This window comes from Astatotilapia calliptera, chromosome 22, assembly GCF_900246225.1.
Source record: "Astatotilapia calliptera chromosome 22, fAstCal1.2, whole genome shotgun sequence".
Lineage (NCBI taxonomy): Eukaryota > Metazoa > Chordata > Actinopteri > Cichliformes > Cichlidae > Astatotilapia > Astatotilapia calliptera.
Window position 1 is genome coordinate 19,687,162 of NC_039322.1, and position 22,695 is coordinate 19,709,856.

General features: G+C 42.8%; 1 protein-coding gene across 4 annotated transcripts in view; it reads right to left on the reverse strand.

Moving 5' to 3' along the window:
* slc25a13 (solute carrier family 25 member 13) overlaps positions 1 to 22,695 on the reverse strand; it is a 55,103-nt gene that overhangs the window by 23,889 nt on the left and 8,519 nt on the right. For 3 of the 4 annotated variants that reach the window (XM_026155361.1, XM_026155362.1, XM_026155364.1), the window contains 5 exons: positions 18,964 to 19,103; positions 12,803 to 12,949; positions 10,663 to 10,801; positions 2,611 to 2,704; positions 1,463 to 1,547 (listed from right to left, as the gene is read on the reverse strand). In XM_026155361.1, the coding sequence (XP_026011146.1) occupies positions 1,463 to 1,547; positions 2,611 to 2,704; positions 10,663 to 10,801; positions 12,803 to 12,949; positions 18,964 to 19,103 (605 nt within the window). Of the gene's footprint in view, positions 1 to 1,462; positions 1,548 to 2,610; positions 2,705 to 10,662; positions 10,802 to 12,802; positions 12,950 to 13,599; positions 13,617 to 14,844; positions 17,591 to 18,963; positions 19,104 to 22,695 lie in introns of those variants that run through there. The other variant, XM_026155363.1, reaches the window with a different exon arrangement.

Below are 22,695 nucleotides of genomic sequence, written 5' to 3' on the forward strand. Positions count from 1 at the left end.
TAAACGAGGGAACACTGTATATTACATATCCCATCCAAATGTCTTCCAAAGTCTACCTTGACTCAAAAAATAACAACCCCCCCCCAAACAGTATGCATATATGAGTATACATAAAAAGGTATGATCATCAGATCAACATATGATCTCTTAACATATCTTAACAAGTCTGTTACTCCCTTAGATTAACTTGAATCACAAAGGTGTATTCAGTGCCACCTGAAAAAGACCTTTGTGATCATTATCACTTCACCATGCAAAGAACAGAGGAATGGTAACAGCCACACTCCCCCATTCACCTGAGGCACCTGTTGCTTTGGCTGGTCTCCTGAGCCCTGACCACTAGACCCTGTTTGGGGGGTGGCTGCTTTTGTAGGGTTGTAGCTTTGCGTTTGTGCGTGTGTGTGTGTGTGTGTGTGTGTGTGTGCGCATGCGCAGTGAGAATGGAAGAGGTGGGGGAGTCTCAGCTGGAACACGTCCACCTGTCAAACTGTACCCATGCTCCCTTCACATATCCTGCTCTTCTACTTCATGAGAAATGATTAAACGTTTCAATACTGTCAGCATGTTTAATGGAGAAAGAGGAAACAAGTTAACAGGATATAAAGAGAGAACAACTCAAACATGTATGAGAGAGAGGGAGGGAGTAGATTTAAAGAAGAAAAAAAAAAGAAATGGGGAAAGAAGTAGCAAAGATGAGGAGAGAGCGCTCCAGTAAACTGAGGGCCAGCCCCTGAGTCCAAACCACAAGGGCCTAAAGTGGCTCATTGTGGTGGGACTGGCGTCTGTGCAGTGCTGGGCCCCTTTGCTTTCTCCCCTTTGGCCCAAGCCTGCTCCAGTATGGCCTGGCCAAGCCTCTACTGTAGTGCTGGAACCCACCAGGCAACACAGCCCTGACCAAACAGCTGGAGAAAGAAAACTGTCTTCTGCTCATCCATCTGTACGTCCTTCTTGATTTTCTTTGTTACAAATTGCTCTTATTATCCAGCTACTATAGTCAACATGAAGTATGTTTGACATTCATTAGCTCTTGAGGATGGCTCTGCTTGTCTTTGTTTCCATGGATTTCTTGATTTTTGTGCGTTTGTTTTTCAAGATGTCAACCGCACGCCAGGGAGAGGCAAAGCGGTGTTTTCTCTGAAGAAAGTCTTTTAAGGTTCAATTCAATGATGGGAAATTACTTAAAACTTGGTGGGAACAACTGAAAGGGAGTAGGACTGATGAGTACTGGCCAACTTTCCATTTTTATACCTGACTAAACTTAGTTGGATCTGTTACTCCTGCATTTCACTTCTATGCTTGTTTTGGTGGATTATTTACATGCAGGAGCTATCATTAACCTAAAATTGTAAATCTTCTTTATCTTTGCAGTCACATTTAGCCTAAGAGAATGTATCAAAAGGGAAAGGAGCTGCCAGTGTGGAAGAGGAAACCAAACACATCAACAAGTCTTCATATTCTCTACCTGTCTCTGGACTTCAGCCAAGTTGTAGGGCAGGGCGCCTTCCTCCAGCGGAGCAATCTTCTCAATGTCCGCTAAACCAACACGTCTGGTGGAGACAGAGAAAGAGACAGAGAGTGAGAAGGTTCAAGTAACTCTCAGAGGATTATAACAATCCACCCATGTATCACCGAGCTCAAGGAAACCCATCGGTCTGAAGTTACTCAGAGTTTAAAGACAACATCGTTTCAGATGAAAATATTGTGGCATTCACAAATCCAGACCTGTGCTTGGCATGACAGCGTTGGATAACCGACCAATAGAAAGTGATGACTCATGCTTCCTTTATCACTTCATCCAAGTATAACAAAGATATTTAATCTTTTCATGTCTCTCTATTGCATCTCTTTGACGGTCACAGAATTCCCAGGCTCAGGGAACTGGGAACGCCAAATCCCCCCCCTCCCCATCTCGTCTGTATATTGGGACTATTATCTCTCACATCTCCAATCAAGGGGAGTGGAGCTACTGGGCTATTAAAGTATCCCATTGCCCAGAAATAATAATCAGGTGGTTTCTCAGGCCGGGGTTAGAAATTATGAGCGTACTGGTCGGGCCGCGAGGCAGATGCAAAGGAAGTGGGGGAATGTGAGACATATACAGTTGTTTTGTGCCACGGATTACAGGGACTGAAACTGCTCCTCTTTTTTTTTTCTTTAGAATAAATGGGAGTTTGGTTTAGGTTCAGACTGAAAGAAGATTCCCTGGCACTGGATACAGGTCTGACTCTTTTGATCCACTGCAGAGAAGTTTGACAGAGTGTTCGTCTCTCTGAGGTATGGACCCCGGGGCAAAATTTTCCCTTCAGGGTGGCAAGTTTGGAATAGTCTTATACTGCATAAGTACTTGACTAGCTCAGCAGAGGCAACCTGGCTAAAGTATTAATTCAATTGCGTCTTCTATACTGGTTTAATACAGCTCAAAATCACCAAATATTTTCTGCTTTCTTGTGAAATAAACATGAAAGAAAGTACACAAGCCAGTAGTGTCTATCTAAAATAATTCAGTTTGAACACCAGCCACCTAAGAAGTATGTCATTTTCTACTTTTACTTTACTTTCTATACAACTTCTATTAATATTAAGAAGTTCTTTGTCATATGATCATCTTACCCACGAGGCTCCGACAGGTCAGCCAGCTGAAAGAGGATGTCGACCTCCATGGGCGTCACCTGGCCGAACCTTTGAGCTGCCACGATAAACTCCTCTGCAGGAAAAGGCAGATTTTCCATCATGTTTTCACTAATAAAATATTTAAATATATGTAGAAGTATTTAAAACTTGATACATAGCCTCTGCCTATCTCTGTCCGGGTCACATGTAACAGTCAAGAGCCAAGATGGTGTCCCCTTGGCCAGGAAATATACTGTGTCACTTTTGTAGTGCATTTCTGGCAAACTCTAAAGGGAAGCACTTTAATCACAAACTTGAACCCACAACTGGCTTGTTTCAATGCAAATAATCAGGGAGGGAGAGCTGCTCGTCTCCCTCCACTTTGCCTCCAGCCGTTAAATGGACTGTACTTATACAGCGCTTTCTTAGTCAGTCACTCATGCTTCATTCATACACACACACACACACACACACACACACACACACACACACACACACAAGCAGTTTTTTCTAACATTCAGACTCCGATGGATGCATTTGGGACAAGTCTGGGTTCAGTAACTTGCCGAAGGACACTTCAACATGCAGACTAGGGGAGTTGGGGATTAGACCACCAACTTTCTGATTAGTAGACAATCTAATCCACCTCCTGAGCCACAGCCATCACGCTAGACGGCGTCCCCTCTTTGAGCTAGGTTCGCTGGAGGTTTCTTCCTGTTAAAAGGGTGTTTTTCCTTCCCACTGTCGCCAAGTGGTTGCTCAATTCAATTCAATTTTATTTATATAGCATAAAATCACAACTACAATTGCCTCAAGCCAGTTTAGATTGTAAGCTTAAGACCCTACAATTATACAAAGAAAACAGAGAAAACCCCAACAATCATAAGACCTCCTTTTGTCCACATCATCCTCTTCATGCATGTTGTCTTACTCCAAGCTGTATAGGCTCGAAAGCCTACTACCAATTAAGCATATTAGGTGATGTGCATCTCTGTAATGAGAAGGGGTGTGGTCTAATGACATCAACACCCTATAGGGCTTTGGAGCGTGATGTCACGGGGGTGGGCGTGGAAAGGATTTTGGCCCGATCCGCCATTTTGGGGGTCTAAGTAAGGAGCGAAAGCATAGCCATGGTTCGTACTTGCTGTGTGGTCGGCTGCAATGTTCGATCTTACGACCGGCACGGGAATAAGTTTGGATTGTCTTTTTATGCTTTCCCAACCTGGAAGCAACATGAAGGAGCTCATGTATCGGATATTACCAAACGAAGGCGTCTAGCCTGGATAGCAGCCGTGAGACGAGCTGATATCAAGTTCTGTTCTGTCTCCAGATATCAGTTGGTGTGCTCAAGACATTTTCATTCCGGTAAGTTCTAAATATGTTCACATCACACTTTATAGCTGAATAATATCATCGTTGGTGGTCTCGGAAGTTATAGAAATTGCGATCAAACATAGAATGGAGTGACTTGATTGGTTGATGTAAAGACAATAAATGAAATGAGACAGGAAGGACACAAATTGGCGTTAATAATTTACCCGATTATCAATGTGTTAATTTGCATGTACTTTACAATTATGGGCATATAATATGATAACGATATTTTAGCAGTTCAATGATAAATGTGTAACATTAATTATGGTGGGAGGTGGAAAATGGCTATTACACTCGATGCACTCCAGCTGACTTACTTTGACGACGTACTCAGAGTTTGGCGGCTTGAAAATAGCCAAATCTTGCACCTAGCCATTTGTAAATTGGATGTGCGCCTCCAGTGACTTGTAATTACGAAACTGGTTCGCTGTGTAAGCGCTTACTCCACAAACAAGATACGTGAAGATATCGGGGTAGGACAGTGGCGGTAAGTCGTCTGGGTCTTTACTCCTCTGCCGTATTTCATATGGGTCCAGATTTGGGATGCACTCTATTTTTTTCAAGTACCGCTGCTTTGCCTCTGGACGCAATCTGCAATCTGGACTGCTTTTAAGCATGTTTCTTGTCGTCGTCGTTCCAACACAGTGTGTTTGTTTTGATTCGTAGACCCCGAAAATGGAGCTGCGCTCCCACAATGCATTGCGGCATGACGTCAACTCCAAAGCCCTATATCAGGTGTGCATAATTATTAGGCAACGTCCTTTCCTTTGGCAAAATGGGTCAAAAGAAGGACTTGACAGGCTCAGAAAAGTCAAAAATAGTGAGATATCTTGCAGAGGGATGCAGCAGTCTCAAAATTGCAAAGCTTCTGAAGCGTGATCATCGAACAATCAAGCGTTTCATTCAAAATAGTCAACAGGGTTGCAAGAAGCGTGTGGAAAAACCAAGGTGCAAAATAACTGCCCATGAACTGAGAAAAGTCAAGCATGCAGCTGCCAAGATGCCACTTGCCACCAGTTTGGCCATATTTCAGAGCTGCAACATCACTGGAGTGCCCAAAAGCACAAGGTGTGCAATACTCAGAGACATGGCCAAGGTAAGAAAGGCTGAAAGATGACCACCACTGAACAAGACACACAAGCTGAAACGTCAAGACTGGGCCATGAAATATCTGAAGACTGGTTTTTCTAAGGTTTTATGGACTGATGAAATGAGAGTGAGTCTTGATGGGCCAGATGGATGGGCCCGTGGCTGGATTGGTAAAGGGCAGAGAGCTCCAGTCCGACTCAGACGCCAGCAAGGTGGAGGTGGAGTACTGGTTTGGGCTGGTATCATCAAAGATGAGCTTGTGGGGCCTTTTCGGGTTGAGGATGGAGTCAAGCTCAACTCCCAGTCCTACTGCCAGTTTCTGGAAGACACCTTCTTCAAGCAGTGGTACAGGAAGAAGTCTGCATCCTTCAAGAAAAACATGATTTTCATGCAGGACAATGCTCCATCACACGCGTCCAAGTACTCCACAGCGTGGCTGGCAAGAAAGGGTATAAAAGAAGAAAAACTAATGACATGGCCTCCTCGTTCACCTGATCTGAACCCCATTGAGAACCTGTGGTCCATCATCAAATGTGAGATTTACAAGGAGGGAAAACAGTACACCTCTCTGAACAGTGTCTGGGAGGCTGTGGTTGCTGCTGCACGCAATGTTGATGGTGAACAGATCAAAACACTGACAGAATCCATGGATGGCAGGCTTTTGAGTGTCCTTGCAAAGAAAGGTGGCTATATTGGTCGCTGATTTGTTTTTGTTTTGTTTTTGAATGTCAGAAATGTATATTTGTGAATGTGGAGATGTTATATTGGTGTCACTGGTAAAAATAAATAATTGAAATGGGTATATATTTGTTTTTTGTTAAGTTGCCTAATAATTATGCACAGTAATAGTCACCTGCACACACAGATATCCCCCTAAAATAGCTAAAACTAAAAACAAACTAAAAACTACTTCCAAAAACATTCAGCTTTGATATTAATGAGTTTTTTGGGTTCATTGAGAACATGGTTGTTGTTCAATAATAAAATTATTCCTCAAAAATACAACTTGCCTAATAATTCTGCACTCCCTGTAATGATTAAATGAGGAGTGATGTATACACATAGGTGGTTATTTGATTGTTGGGGTTTCTCTCATATTTTAGCGGGATCTTTACCTTACAGTCTAAAGCACCTTGAAGCAACTGTTGCTGTAATTTGACTCTATAGAAATAAAATTTAACTGAATTCTAAACATCTGAGATAACAGTTCAAAAGACACAATCACAGAGGAGTCTTAAGATGTGAATCGACAGGTAAATAAAGAGCGGAGCTTTGAGGCACGGTTCACCTTCAGTGTACTTTCACCTTCAGTGTACAACATTACATCAACACCCCAATCTGCCTGTCCACTTCGCTCTCCTAAATATCTTTACTTTAAGCAAGTTCAGAGATTCTTCACCCACCCTACTCTTAAGACAACAGCTCTCCCTTAATGCTGTGTTCACACCACTGCTCGGGATGTGACTGGCTGCACGCCATCTTCAGTAGAAACATGGAGCTATAAGCTCACGACCTACTTGTTCTTTTAGCAGTGCAATGATGTGGTGTAGCAGTCACAAAGTGTTTATAGTGTGAATGTAGCAATTTGTTATTTTTCTGGCTGACAAATATCATAGATAATGAAAGCTTCTTTCACCAGATTGTCATACCAGATATACCCTTCATGGTGCAACCCTCACAGGTTTTTGTCTCCTCTCAGTCTCGGACCAGGACTCTTTCACATGTTAGACCAATATTTTAAGAGATTGGACTGAATGACTCAAGGCAACACAGACATCACATCTCACAACAGGATGTGTTGTTAAACGATAAACACTGGACTTTGCTGCAGTGCATTATCCCTTTGTTGCTCTTGTCACTACAGAACACATACACCAAAAATAAAGTGGGTCCTCGAACTCCTCGTCTCCCTGACGAGGAGTTGGAGTTATCCGAGTTATTGTCAGTGGCTGCGTTAATGTTATGGCTCCATATGATGGATTTTTCCTTCAACTTCTGTCACTCACGGCAGCTTCCCTCTGCGAGTTGGTTGTGAGTTAAGAGTACAATGTGTCAAAGCACGCTGAAGAAATTAAAATAAAGAAATACGGCCATGGAGAGTTATGACTTTAAGACCTCTTTGAGGCAGCTTTAGCATGTCGTAACTTAAGATCTGCTCTATTGTTAAATGAAAAAGGAACAGGTTGACTGTAGGCAGGCTTACAGTGGAGGAGTCACCATTGTTTGACCTGCTTTATTCAAAGAGCAGCAGGCTGGGGTTGTGACAAAGTCGTCCTACACTGGAGCCATTCACCCCACAGAGGCTCAGCTTACCCCCGAGGCATGCTCTCTCTTCCCCCCCCCCCCCCCCCCCCCCTTTCTCTATCACATACACACACATCTATGAGTAAAAGCAGGTAATGCCAACAAGCATGTGAGGCAGAATAGTTACACAAGAATAAATAATTTAGGGGGGGAAAAAAGAACAATGCTGGGAAGTAGATGGGGAAAACCCTAGAAAAGCATTTACCAACTTTATATTACTGCTTGATATTTAAAGAAAAACTCCTACTATCCCTTGCTAAGATAATCTTGGATGCCATAAATAGGCACGACGCTGCTTTTTAATGGAAGCGTCAGCGTGCTAACATTTTCAAAATTACAAAGCATCACAAAGCAGGTTTGTTCGTCACGCTCACCGTCTGAGTTTATCACGTCAGCGTGGTCACATCTGATAGTTACCACCGAGGGAAAAATAAAAGTCATGGAATCACCAAAGTGGTTAAAGTTTAAAGGGATGAATGTTTGCACTGAAAACTCACAGCAATCCACAGTGAACTTGACTCAAAACCAAAAATGTCAAACGCAAATGTCAATGATAGCGCTGAGGAAAAGTCAGGGGAACACCTAAGTCATTATCTAAATCTGAACCACGAGTGTTTCCATAAAATTTCATGCCAATCAGCTTAATAGTAAACAGGTCTCAAACCATGAGGACATGGGATGTCTGCGCAAAAGATTTTTTGAGTCATCTCAGTCTGGACTGATTGGTGGCAGACAAAAAAGGTCAAAAATCTGATCGCAACAATTTACGTTTTAGATCTGTTGTTAGTAAGAGCCAGACATCTCTCCTCAGCTTAGGACATGTAACATTGCTGGCTTCATTGGCCATTAAACTGATTTATTCTGCTGTTTAGACAGAAGGTCCCTTTTACTATTACGGCTTCATTCAAACACTCCCATGACAATAAGCCAAAGTACTTACATAATGTTATGTGTAAGACACCCAGCCGACCGAGGTCGGAATTTTCTTAACACTGATATTAGAATATCAGTGTTAAGAAAATTACACTGATAATTACAGAAGTCGCATCATCCAAACATACTTTAGTAAACCGATGAGACAATAATTAAAGACTAGCTTATAAACTGTTACTCTCTGTCATCAAGAGATCAAGTATGCAGAGTGATTTGCTGCTAGATCCTGACTTACATGTCAGGTATAATTAATTATAAGTAATTAATGAAGTTACTAATGCTGCGCCTTGTGCTTAAATGTAACTCTGTGACATAAGAACGGCTTATGAGTGGCTCACGTTGCCGTTTCATGCCATATGAATGCAATGAACTCACAGCAAACTAACCAAAGTCAAAAAAATTAGAAGTCTTGTTAATCCGATCTGTCAAAGACTGTCATTGTAGCAAAGATAAAGATTTCAACATCTAATAAATAAACTGTAGAGCAAAGTGGACAAGAGAAAAACTCGGGATGTAAAACTATGCTTGCTGACTTTGAAGAGGTCAGTGTGCTCCTACAGAAACTAAAGGCACTCTGTAATGTTCATGGACAGATGTTTGTGCCAAAGCGAGAACACTTCAGACATTTTGCTGTGTGCAGAAAATGTCTGTTCAGCCATTTTTACCCGAACGGGCAGCTTCGAGCCTTCTATGACATTAGTTTGGGTAGCATGTGACTGTGAGACAGACAGAAAGGAGGTGTCTAATGAAAAACCTTTTTAGCCCTGCATTATAAATACATAGGGCATTGACCAAAAAAATAGAAGAGACACGATGATGTCTCAATCTTGTGAATGCCAATGTGTTAATGTGCCTGCATGCACTCATTCTTGTGCAAAGTTAAAAATCACACACAACTGTTAACGGGCCGGACAAGCAGGATTGTAAGTTTGGACTTTCATGCAAAAAGAGGCTAGGTTTTAAAAAAAGCCAACATGATGCCATCACATTAATGAAAAGAAGCGTATGTCTGAAAGGGCCTAAAGGTACACAGTCGTGACTTGTTCTGTGGCAGTGCACTGCTAGCCCAAAATAGTGCATCTCCTATATAGGTCCCCTGTGTGCATACGCCCAAATATACGCGTACAGCTTTGTGAGCACTGTAATGGTGTCTCTGCAAAACAGTGGCCTTGTTGCACATCAGGAATCAATCAGGATTATTACACATGTGTGCATGCTTGGCTGTGTTAATGCATTTTAATGCTTGAGCGTTATGTGAGAAATGCTAGAGAAGCGTGTGTTGCAACATGTACACAGTCTTGATACATGCAGATGTGTGTGCGCTATTTGTGTGGAGCTGAGCATTCGCAGTCCCCAAGGAGGCCTTAATGACTTCGGGAGTGGAGAGTAGATAGGCGGTGGCCGTGAAGGCCTGGCTGGCTGCGGGCCACCCTGGGTCGAGCCAAGCCCAGGCCTTCGTGTACCCTTGGTGGGAACAGTTTGTAGAGTGTACGGGCTTTTGGTCTGAGTCGGGTACAGTCCACACCCCTGATAAGGCTTCAGATAGCATCATAAGGCTCCGTTAGTGGCCTGGAGCCATGTGGAGAGAGGTCAGAATGGTTTCTTAAAGACAACTAGAGCTCAAGAGGGAGTCAAAAAGAAAAAGATGGCAAAAGGGAGAAAGACATTGAAAGCCATTAGCCCTGCCAAGTACTGAAGAAAGGAATGAGAGACAGCAAGTGGGGCAAACAAGGGAGAGAGATTTAAAGGAACTAACTAATGGAGACAGAAAGATACATATAAAATAAGTTATGAGAAATACAACAGTATGTTTTTTTTTCAATAAAGAAAAGCGTCTTTTTTCATTATGCTGTAGCTTTGCATATTTGCTTTACAGTAATGTAGACTGTGGAGTTAGTATTAAGCATATAAATGACACTGGATCTACAGGGTTAAACAACACAGACTCAAAAGCAAGGAGCAGAATTTTACCCACTTTTATTCTTTGTTTTTCAAATGAAATGAAGTTTTTCCTGTGTTCCTCAGATCACTGCCAGGATATGTAATAGACAAGACAGGCACCATCAGGGACTGTGGGCATGCAGTACGTGTGCTGGGTTGAATCCAGCATGCCCATTTAAATGCCACTGGGAAGGAAGTAACCCAAACAAAAACAAGTCTCCAAGCCCTGTACAACGCACATAGACATACCTATCTGGAAAGCGCATTACTGTGCATGTGGTGCATACTTACATTTGTTTTGTGACTGTGGTCTGTATTACATAAATGTGAATCTGCTTTTTTTGCCATCTCAGTTATAATAGGTATGTGTTATATATACAGGGAGGGGAGTGGGAAGTTCTCCCCGGGTACCTTTAGTGACTTCCACATCTCGGCGGTGGCCAGCCAGAGTGCTGTAGATCTTTCTAATCAGCTCCATATTGTTGAGCAGCGAGTTGAAGCCGTTGAAGTAGGAGAAGCTGACCTGATGAGACGTGCTACCCCCTGCAACCTGGGCAAGAAAGAAGAGGGATACTTTAACAAGCAACCAAATAAGAAAAATAAACTTCAACACAGCCGTGCATCTGGATGTTACTGTTATGAAAATACACACAGCGTAAAACATGGTGGCTAATTAGCCGCGTTCCTCTCTAGCATTTCTCCACAGGGAGAAGCAAACTTGTTTCACCCGCTACTTTTTCCATCACATGATGCGCACTCTAAGGGAGTTTAATTAACTTTCTTTATGAGATGGAGGAAGTGGTAAAAGAAAAGAAAATAGAAAAAAAAAAGGTAACAGATTAAAAATAGATGCCGGGCTCTAGAGGACATTCCAGGCTGCCCACAGCCTCTTTTACGCGAACCACGATCCCATCTTTATTAAATGAGGCTCTCAGAGGCTTAGAGGAGCAGCTCTAAATGCTGTATGTTTAAAAAAATATATGCGTTCAAGTACGACTACTGTGGGGTACTGTTGAGTTAGAAGATCACTGCGACTGTGCTGGCCTGAAGGGTTAAGTGAGGAGAAAATGTTGAGCTTCCGTTCACTAGATGGCACTGTTTGCTTTACAGACGCATTCAGAGAGGTCGCCTGCTGCTCAACATGGTCGCAACAAGGGAGGGAAGCTCTGGCTTAGGTGAAACTGCTCTAACAAGGGAGACACTTTTGCATCTGTTCATATCTGTGAGTGTACAGACATGGATCTTCCCACAGTGGAGAGAGGAGAATGGTATTTTGGTGAAAAAGAGTGAGGCGCTAATCAATTACCATGTTTGGTGAGTGAATTAAAGGTTGCCGTCTCACTGCCTATGCTCTGCTATGATACTGCCTTTAATGTGTCTGCAGTGTTTATGAGGTTTTGTGATACATGTGTGCGTATGTGTTTGTGTGTGTGTACGTGTGGGAGCGCGCGTGCATGAGAGTTTACTAACAGCACACCAAGATGTCTGGTCGGTGAGGTAAACACAGCAGAGAAAATGACAGAGTCTACAAGGTGTTTATGAAATGGGGCAAGACATGGACGCAGACACAAGACGCACACGCGCGCAACGAAAACACTAACACGCAGAAAGAAAAGACAAGAGGCAAAAAAAAGACAAACATCTCAGAGTTCAAAACAAACAGAGAGCCCGCACAGGCGCACAAACACACGCGCGCGCGCACAGGCAGAGATGATGGACTGTAAAGCTCCAGTCTCCATCTATCTCTATCTTCCCCATTCAGCTCTCCTGCTTGGCTTTGACACTGCCAGAGAGGTTAGACTTAATGACATGTTGGGAGGGAGAGAGAGAGACACGGGGAAGGGAGGGAAGGGGGAAGGGAGAGATAGAGGGGCGGCTGAGAGAGAGGAAAGAAAAAAGGAAAGGAGGGAGGAAGAGGGAAAGAGAGCAAGGGACAGATGAGAGGTAGCAGGGGAAAAAAGATAAAGGGGAAGAAGAATGAGAGATGGCCAGAAGAGGAAAAGAGAAAGCCACAGTGTTCGGTTTGTGGGGCTGTGAGAAAAGAGAGAAGGAAAAAAAGCACAAGAAATAAGTGGTGAGATAGAAGAAAAGAATCTTGACTTTACCTCTTTTATGGAGAATACAGTAATGACAGGCTGCTTTGGCTTGCTTGCTGACTTCAGCAACCAAATCATCATATAGTGCATATGAGCTGACAATACCGTGCATGCTTCTGCATCCAAAGTGTGCATCATTGCACATTTGGAATTTATCACGACATTTAGAATGACTTATTTAAAGATATGCATACATGAATAATCTACGAATGAGAAAAAAATGCATCGTGGTGGATAAAAAAAAGCCTAATTTTTCCAATTGGTGGTGCTAAGGAACACCTGATGCATCCAACCTTTTATTGTTTTAACATATCATGACTGAGGATAGTTTCCAAGAGACACCAGTGACTTGCTATTTTTAACCAACCTGACTTTGTGGCTCTTGTGGACGACAGTAAAACAAATAGATGAGAAAACCACAGAGCCAAAAAAAAGGGAAAAAAAGAAAAACCCACCGCCACGAGGCATTCCTCTACGAAGGGTGTGAGCATGTGCGGCCGAATGGTAACCATGATGTCCCTGAAGTCCAGCGCTGAGATGGAGCCGCTGTGGGCTTGGTCACGCTGGATGAAAGCCTGTCGCGCGTGTTCCAGCTGCATCTCCTGCAGAATGGAGAGGTGAGGAGGAAGGAGGGGAGGCAAGTGCGTACACTAAATTGATATTATTGTGCACATACGTGGGTCAGACACCTCTTTGAGTTGCCTTTATAAATTAAAAATCCACATAAACACTTATGAATAATGACACACCATTTGCTTTCATGGGCCCCCACAGTGCCATCTGCCCCCCCCCCCCTCCACCACTACTCTCAGTGCCAGTGTTTAGCCAGGCTTTAGCCTCGTCTCCTCTCCTCCAGCACAGGGGCTTGCCTACTGTGAGGCGTCGCTTGGGCTTTTCACACTCTCCCTAAATCCACATTAAATCCACTTGAGGGAGAAACATACAAACACACACTGGGGCAAGACAGCTAATCGCCCAACTGCTCACTTTGTCTCTCTTCATGCACACACACACAAACGCACAATAGGTCCAGAGGGACAACAGCAGGCTGTGGTGGGGACAGATCCCACAAGGCCTTTGAAAATTAGCAGCCATTATCAGTACCTGCAACCACAAGTCTACAGAGAGAGGCTGTAAACAAACCGCTGACATCAATGCTTCCTCTATCTATCAGCAAAAGACGGGGATTTCAGGCCAATAAAAAAACAAAAAAAACAGCAAGATAAAGCTAGCTTGTGAGCGTCTGACTCACCTGCGGTGTATGAAGGCCTTCAGGTCAAAAAACATATGAAGGCAAAAAAAAAGAAAAAGACAATGAGCCTGATGTATTTTTGTGCATGAGGTTTCTGACACATTACAAGACCTCAGGAAAGTGCATATATAGGGAATGCACGGGGTTATTTTGGTGCTCAAAAAGAGGTTTTAGTCAGAGCCAAAAGAAAAATCAACAGTGTCTTAAAATGAGTTATTAGCTTGTTTTAATTGGAGTTTTATTTACTCATAGACAAAAGGTATTTTTGCTTATCAAATATATTAAAAATGATACACAAAAAAATCATAGATTTACTGTTAAATAACGAAGCTGAACACTTTACTGTGTATGGGTTAATTACGTCTCATCTCACCAAAACTGGTCAGTTTTCTAATATGGAACATGAACATGTTCAAGATCCTAACACATGCTTTTTGTTCATATTATGCATAATAACTGCTAAGAAAAAAATAAGACAGCTGAGTAACCAACAATAAAAATACATGTTTCAGCTCCAGAGCTACATATATGTAAAGAAACAATCAAACTGAAGTGTCAAATTAATTTTCTTGATATTTACTTGAATATAATAAAATTAATTAAGAAAGATTTTTGAATTACATTTCTTAAAGTATTAGGACTGGCTAACAATATTTGTACAGGAAGAAAGTAAAAATTAAGATTTAAATAAATGAATATCATTTTTTTAAAGTCACGTTGGACAAAACATATGGGGGCTGATTAAATCTTGAACATGCACGTTATTCAGCTGATTGATTCAGATGTTATTGTTGTTAAGAGAACTCTTTAAAAAAGGTATAACCACAACACAAAAACCTATGAGACTATGACTTATTGTTGTGTTGAATTTTTGAGTGATATTTCGCTGACAGCATAACCGATCGAACTCTAAAATCGAGGCGCCCGAGAGAAACGACTGGGGAAGAGTGACATTTACACAAAGCTGAGTGGAGACCGGAGGGGAGTAAGAATAGACATTGCAACAAAAGAGCTACATTTGCAAAAAAAAAAAAAAAGAAGAAGAAGAAGAGGAGGAAGAAGAAGAAAAAAAGCAGTAAATGTAGCAGGCATGTGTCAGTATCACCTATGAGCACAGCAGGGGCTCTGGAGAGTGCATAAGTGAGTGGAAAGCAAGGAAATGAAGAGAGATTGACGCATGTAAACACTTCCAAAGTAAATAAGGTGAGATATTTTAGTGTCAGCATCCTGAGTGTCGTGACTCACTTCTTTGGTCGGTTGTGAGTAGGTCAAAACACTTTGGTAAGACATAAACTGGGAAGAGAAAAAGATTTGGGGAGGGGGAGGGGAGCTGAATATCTACAATCAAAACAAAAACAAAACAAAAAAAACAAACGGGAGAAGCGTTTCGTTTTGCAAGCATGACTGTGTGTCTCTTAACATCGCAGGAAACACTGATCTGTGCATTTGTGTCCATCTGTACATGAAAGAAGAAGAAGACAAAAATTAGATCCCATTTCTCTTCAGTCCCGAGTCTGAAAAGCTACACGCCAACCACACAGAGCAACAAACAACTGCGGTGCAGGCAATGGAGAAGTTTATAGTCTCGGCCTCCTAAAATCTTAACTTGTAACTGTGCGAGTGTTTCTGGGACGTGGTTTTTATTTGGGAGGGGAGCGAGGGAGGCAGGAGACATAAAGCTAGGGGCTTAAGACACCCAGGGAGAGACTGTCAAGGCATTCCTAGTAGCTTTAATTGCCCTTGGACAAGAATAAAAACATATGACAACCCACCTCTGTTTGTTTTTAATGGCTGGGATTCCTTTTTCAAAAGTTAAACAATAGAAATGAGCAGAGTGGGATTGCTCCTCTCTCATTCCCCAAGCAAGCTTCTAAACGGCACCAAAAACTGTAAAGTTATCAAAGTTATCGGAGGAAGAAGCACAACGGTCCATTTAAACATGTGCCAGTGATGTTAAGGGCTGCCCACTGATTCTTGGTCGAGTCAAACATATAATTGGGGCTTTTAAAAATCTGAGTAATGCCAACAATTCACTTTTTGAGTGCTTAGGAAAGAAGTGGGACATGTGGTGTCCCCTTCACGTAATTCAAGCCCTTTACTTGCCAGAATTTATAATATGAGCTACTATGTGCCACTTCTCTGGACATCGGCAATACCGCTGCCAGGGACAACAGCACGCTGACAGTGCGAGCCGAGCCTTGGCCGGAGTCCATGTGTGAGACGGGAAAAATGCATGTAATTGGTGAGAATCTCTGGCTTCCATCAAGACAGTAATTGGCCAGAGAGAGCCCTTGTGAGAAATATGCGGCGCAAACGTTTTCCCCGATAATCCCATCTTGTGAGCATCTGGCAGTGGCGTGGTTACAATGGCAGAAAAACACAATAAACACATGCATGTATGGCAGGAAGAGGTGGAGGGAATAAAGGATGAGAACATTTTTTTTTGGGGGGGGGGAGACAAGGGGGGGTGGGAATGGATGTTAGGGAATTAGAGAAATACACAACATGATGTGTGGGTTGGTGTTCCCAACTTTGAGAACTTTTATGGTTGCACAGTGTACTTTGGGATTAAATTTAACTGTCTCTCTATTAATAAGCGTGTTGTAACATAACAGCATAACAGCAAACTGAAAGTATGATGCAATTGCACAGATTTGAATTTTGGGTCAAGAAATCCTGTTATTTATAACTGTAGCTGACAACATACAAATAATGCAGTGAGCAAATATTGCTGGAGGCTTAATACTTAAGTCACAGTTATAATAAAAAAGAAAAACATGATTAAAAACCAACATGACAAATATGTACTGTGGATTTTTACAAGTATCAGCAGACCAGCAGAAAAGCTGTAACACAAACTTCACTTTCTTCTGTCGTTTATTAAGGCATTTATCAAAAGCTATGAAAAATGATCAAACGCAGACAGCATGAGCAGGAAACGTGCATTTCATAGTTGAGCAATGAGTGCGGCTGGCTGCGAGCCTGCTGCTGTGAGGAGCTGGAAACCACTGACTGAGTGACTGGGAGAGAACTGGGCATGCTGTCAATGCAAAGTACAGCATCTACTGGCCGCAACGCCACACAGCTGCACTCCCGCGCGCACACAGGCAAAAACAAGCATACGCAAATACGCAAACACTGAAGTAAACACGAGGCATGCGTGCTGATGCTTACACATACAGTACAGTAGAGCCAGTGTGAGACAAGGACAGATTCCGTACGTGGAACTGTAGTTATGCAGAGACACTGCTATGCGCTTATAACAATGTCCCAATATCCATCTGCTGCTGCCCGCTGTGTTTAAGCCATCTGGTCCAAGTTAAGTGTAATATAAAAAGCTCATTCAGATACATGGTGAGTGTGGATGCAAACTTGGCACAGCTCAGGCCCTCCCTCTCTCCCACCAGCTCCACCACCTCTCCCCTGCTTAGGCCTGATTTAAGTCTAGACATCATATTGGAAAATGGCTCACACGCCACAAATACACTAGAAATATTCCAACTGTACTACACTATTTATGGAGGCCGAAATGTGTCTTTACCTGCTTCAGAATAGGCGGAATGGAGTAATGCTACGTGCATGTCAGCTAATGGAAAACAAATGCAGAAAATGTCCCAAAAGCATAACCTCAGTGTTTCATTAACGACTAATCTGGACAATGTGGAGGACTGTGCTGGAGAGGGATAGAACCAGTAAAAAACCCCAAAAAACCCTTAAAACATGTGACTGTGTGTTAGTGTGTCCAAGGACTGACAAAAAAATACAGTTACATGATGACAGGAGTATAAGACAAAGTGTACATGTGCATAAATCAGTTGGTGAAGATTTATTGCCTACTCTTTGATGAAAACAACACAGCTAGACAAAAAAGGGAAAACACAATATAAAGAATGTGATTTCATATCAGCCAAGCAGACAAAGAGAGCAGGAGCTCACCCCGGTTTTGTTAGCCGTCAGGGCTGGGGGGCTGGGAGGAGGTGCTGGCCGTCAGACTGGGGTCTGGGATGCGGGGCCTCCCTGCTACTGCAGATAAGGAGGTGGTCCGCTTGCCTCTACCCCAGAGAGAAGGGTTACATCTCCTGGGTCTAGGTGCGGCTTGCCCCTCTGAGGGCGGGGGGACCTGGACCTGGGATATAGAGTATGTTTGGGGAGTGCGACTGTCTGTGCAGTGTCTATTTGTGTCTGTCTACACGTTGGGTGAGTGCCGAGTATTTGGTTGTGCATATGGGGTGGGAATGCACGTCTGTGTCCGCGTGTGCCTGTTCGTCTGTGTCTATATGTCAGGTTGGGTCTTAGACTCAACCTCTCTGGGTACATCTCAGGCCCTCTAAAGTACGGAGGCCTATCTCCCCTCACCACACTCCCTGCCGGTGGCTGATGCCCTCAGACGTTGGTGTGCCTGTGGCCCGGTCGGGCTCCTTCCGGGGGGTGGAGTGCCCTCAGGCCTCTGGGCCTGAAGCTCGGCCCTCTCTGGCACAGCTGGCTGCTGGCAGAGCCCGCGGGCACGCCACTGCAACCCCCTCTGGCCTCTGCTCCGTAGCTGCGGGGTGACCTCTCCTTTGGGGCTCTACTCAGCTCTTCCCAGGAGGGTGGCACGGTTCCCCCCCCTTTGGTGGTCCTCCTCGGGTCCTTGTACTCTGGGGCCTCTGGATATCTGGGGCCTGGATCTCCTCTATACCTGCTTCATACCCTGGGGGACGGGGCTATGGCTCCCCACACTCCCTAGCAGATCGTTACATGGAGAAACCTTTGGAATACAAGCATGCTGATCCACACAGGTGTGCACACAGGTGTACACACGGGTGTTCACAGATGCGGACTACACCTTTCTTGGCTGCTGCCTCAAAGCACATTGTGCGCTGTCTATCTTGCGTGCTGCACAATATCGTTTATTATTTAGTATCTACTGATATCTACTGCTAGCTAGTTTATTTAGATGGTGCTGTTTTTTTTATTATTATGTTGCTCTTTGTTGTTTGCTTTCTCTTCTGTTTTTTTTTCTCCATACAGGTGATCCAGGTGTTTGTTTTTTTTTTTGTTTTTTTTCTTTCTTCCCCCCCTTCTCACCGTCTCTTCTCCCCTTTGGTTTTCTTTCTCTCCCTCTCTTTCTTTCATTCTTTCTCCCTGTCCTATCCCCCAGTCATGTCTGTCCCGTTTGTAGCAACTGAAAATAAAATAAATTCATAATTATAATAAAGGTCAATCAAATGGACCAATATGGCAAGGCCATGATGATCCACTTGGTAAAATAAATCCACTTGGCATCTTTCTTGGCCTTAAGACAACAATTCTGATGGCTAAAGATCCAAACGGGACACAAAAAAAAAAAAAAAAAAGAGAGCAGGAGCTCGGCATGAAACCTACCAGGAGGAACTGGGTGAATTCTCCGTAGCTGAGCTGCTTGTTCCTCTTGGTGCCAAAGTGCAGCCGTATAAACTCACAGTCCCAGTTGAAGGGGATGTGCTGGTGGATGGTCGTCTGGCCAAAAACCTGCTTCACATCCTCTACAGAGGAGACAATAAATGAGATAAAACATTATTTGTAATATTATTTATTTCCTCCATTAACAAGATGCAATAAGTTGATCCTGCAGACCATTGATATTACAATAACAATGCTATTTGTCATCATTAGTATATTGTTAATTAACCTCTGCAAGTGCTCAGGCCAAAGTTACTTCTAACTATATTCTGTTGATTAGGTCCATCTGTAACTATAGCAACTCCACGGAGTAGTGGTGAACAAATCCACCCCTTGTGCCGGCCCCGAGCCCAAAGATCTGTGCCAAAACAAATATGTGGATCTATCCACTGTGGTGACCTCTTGGGAAATAAGGGAGAAGTTGATAATGTGTGGGTTCATCTGTGAATATGTGTCATTTTCTAACAGCTCATATTTTACTAGTGGAATCCTAAATTGGCACTCCAAGAATCCCAAACTGAGAACTACAGGAGACGTCTGAAACAGCAAAGATGGTAGTAGAAGTTTAATTTGCAAAAACTGCACGTTTGTGCAAAGTTTTCACATCTGACTGCTGAAAGTAAACATGCAGTTATGTCCTGGTGTCCACTGAAAGAAAAGTCAAGTAAATACAGAGAAATTTCAACCTAATGTGCGCTAACTATTGCATGTTCCAGATGACAATAAAGTAGTTCTTCTACAAAATAACTGCCCATACAAGTTTCAGTATGGCTGCCAAGAGGCGAGACTCGCTCTAGAATAACTTTGATAACATGGAAGCACTTAAGCACAAGTGCCTTCGACTTTTAAAGAAACTTGGTAAATGAACCTTGCTCTGCTGCCCTATTGACTTCTTGTAAAACAGAGACTATTTAAACAAAATGCAGCAACCAGCGAGGCAAAGCAAAAGCATACCAGCTTTTCCTCGAACCTTTAACAATTACAGATCGCACCGCACTTTTAAGGCTAATGGCCGTGCGTCGTATGAGGCCTCCATTAAATAAAAATCCATCCACGGTTTCTTCCTGTTCAGGTTTTTAGTTTGCTCTAATTAAGACCTCAAATCTGAATGCTGCAAAGTCGTGTGAGTCAAGCCTTAACAAATAGCATGTGTTTCCTGATTTCTGGTTAACATTAGTAATTATTTCATTTCCCCCCCCTCCAAAATAAATAAAGAAATAAAATAAAAAATGTGCAATTGTTGCTGACAAAATGTCAACGTCAATCTCGCGAATACAATTCTGCTCTGATTGAGACTTAAGTTCCCCTAAATCAGTGGTGAATGACACATGGCAGAACTTGTTCGAGCTGTGTAGGCTCTGTATTGAGAAGGAAAGGCTTTTCTTCTCACTTATGTTCCTCTGCCTGAACCCTCTAAGCCTCTGCAGCCAGTGGAGTGGAGAGACACTGAACATGAGTCCTAAATTACAGCCTTACTAAAGAAACAAAAACAAACCAATAGAGCGACCTGTTTCTTATTACCAAACAGGCTGCGCTGAAGGAGTGGAGAAAGGAAAAAGGAGGAAAGAAACTATTTTTTTTCCTTTTTTCTTTTTTTTTACAGAAAGGGAGGGAAATAGAGAGTGAGTGAGTGAGAGAGAGGGAGAGAAAAGAAAGGTAATATTTACTTCAGCCCAGCATTACCTTCTGAAGGAAGACAGTTTGTGTGTGTGTGTGTATGTGTGTGTTTCTTTACACTTTAATGAGGCAATAAATATACAGCCTTTAATTCTTTAAAGGACAGGCCGCTCCCGAGTGTGACGTTTATATTATCAGCTTTTATAGACCTGTCAACACTCAGACCTCTTTAAGTCTTTTTTTCCCTCCCCACCTTTCTTCTTCTTCTTCTTCTGTTTTTTTGTCTTTCTGGCGGAGCTACAACTGCATTTATACGCTATGTTACGTTGCAGTTTTTATGAAGTCAACTTTCCAGCAAATTATGCATTTATATTTTTTACGTGCTACAAATTCTGAGCAATGCGCCGCCCTTGTACTTAACACAAAACTGCTCGGGTTATTATCGAATAATAATAAAAAAAATAAAAATGGCCTGACAGAAAAACTAAATGAAATTTGGAAAAAAAAAACAGAAATCGGACTACAGACATTTATTACACAGGGAAAACAAACAGGGCTTTAATGCGGCACGAGCTGCAGGTATGAATGCTTTTAATAGGTAATAAAAGAAAGGAGTTCTTATTTCTGTGCCTGGCTTGGTGAGGCTGTTTAATCAAATGAGTGGCATGAATAGTGAAAAAGAGAGCAGGAGTAAAAAAAAAAAAAAAATCTGCAGTGTGTCACAATAAAGCAACTTTGACAAGCCTATAATCTCAGCCACCAGTTATTTGCTTTTCTTGGTGAACACGGTCGCCCGATGCAAGTGGCAGACGCTGCAGCCAGTGTTTATGCGTTGCACGATGTGTGCTATGTTTTTCGTACAATTTTCCACTCGTACGCAAGTCTCATAACTCGCAAGTTTTGGGATATTCATTAACCTTTGGGAGACGCAGAAAAACAGCAGACCTTTTAATTGCCACCAAGACAACGTCACTCTAATTGATCCTTTTAAATATGAAAATTTACATATGTGCATATATAATCACCCGCAATGATCTTGCACCCTGTCGACAGCAACAATTAAAATGAAATTCACTTACTCTTCCCCTGTTTGCGAGCGGGATGTGTGCACTGCATTTCAAATCAAGCCTAATGTGCCAACACCTCGCACACCTACAGAAGGCTGGCATTAGACTTGTTTAAATCAATTAGGCAAATGTGAAATGAGCAACGAGTACAAATGTCTTCCCTTTTCACCTACGAGCTTCCAGGCATCACAGTAATGGTGCCAATCATGCACACACACACACACACACACACACACACACACACACACACACACACACACACACACACACACAGAGCCACCCACCCCTTCCTCCATCTTCATCTGCATCCCGTAGTTTCCGCCAAACCTCTCCAACGCCGACCCTAACCTCATTTCTGCAGATAAGCTACCAGACCACGTACAGTATTTTTGTTTGTGGATGCAGCTCTAACAGAACAGACAAGTTGAGGTCAGACTCCCCCCCCCCCACCCAACCCTCCACTCCCCGCACCTCCACATAAACAAAGGAGGACTGCACGAAAACTTCTTCAGGGCACATTTAAGAGGAGCGCGCTGCCTGAATAAGTCTTTGGTAAATGTCAGCGAATGAGGTTCAGTGTTCAGACCTGAACTTTGTCTCACTTTACATAATAACATTATTGCTACGATTCAATAAACCGGCACTTCTATTAAGTCCTGATTAGTTTTGTGAGCTGGTATCATCCTCAACATGATACGAACGCACAACCTGAGGAAACTGCAACATTAGAAAGAGTAGAAAAGGTTTTCCCAGTGTATCTTTTTTTGTCTCTCCAGATTTTGTTTTACTTGAACTAAGAACACATGTGTCGAGCAAATGACTTACCTGACAATATATAACAAAGACAACGATGCTTTTCTCATGATTGAAACTGCGGTACGTGTGATAAGAATATCAATACCATAACAGGAACAGTTTAAAATGAGCACAAAATACGCGTCTGTACCAGAAGTGATCATAACTTTCTGAGCTTTTTACTTTGAGCAGTGAA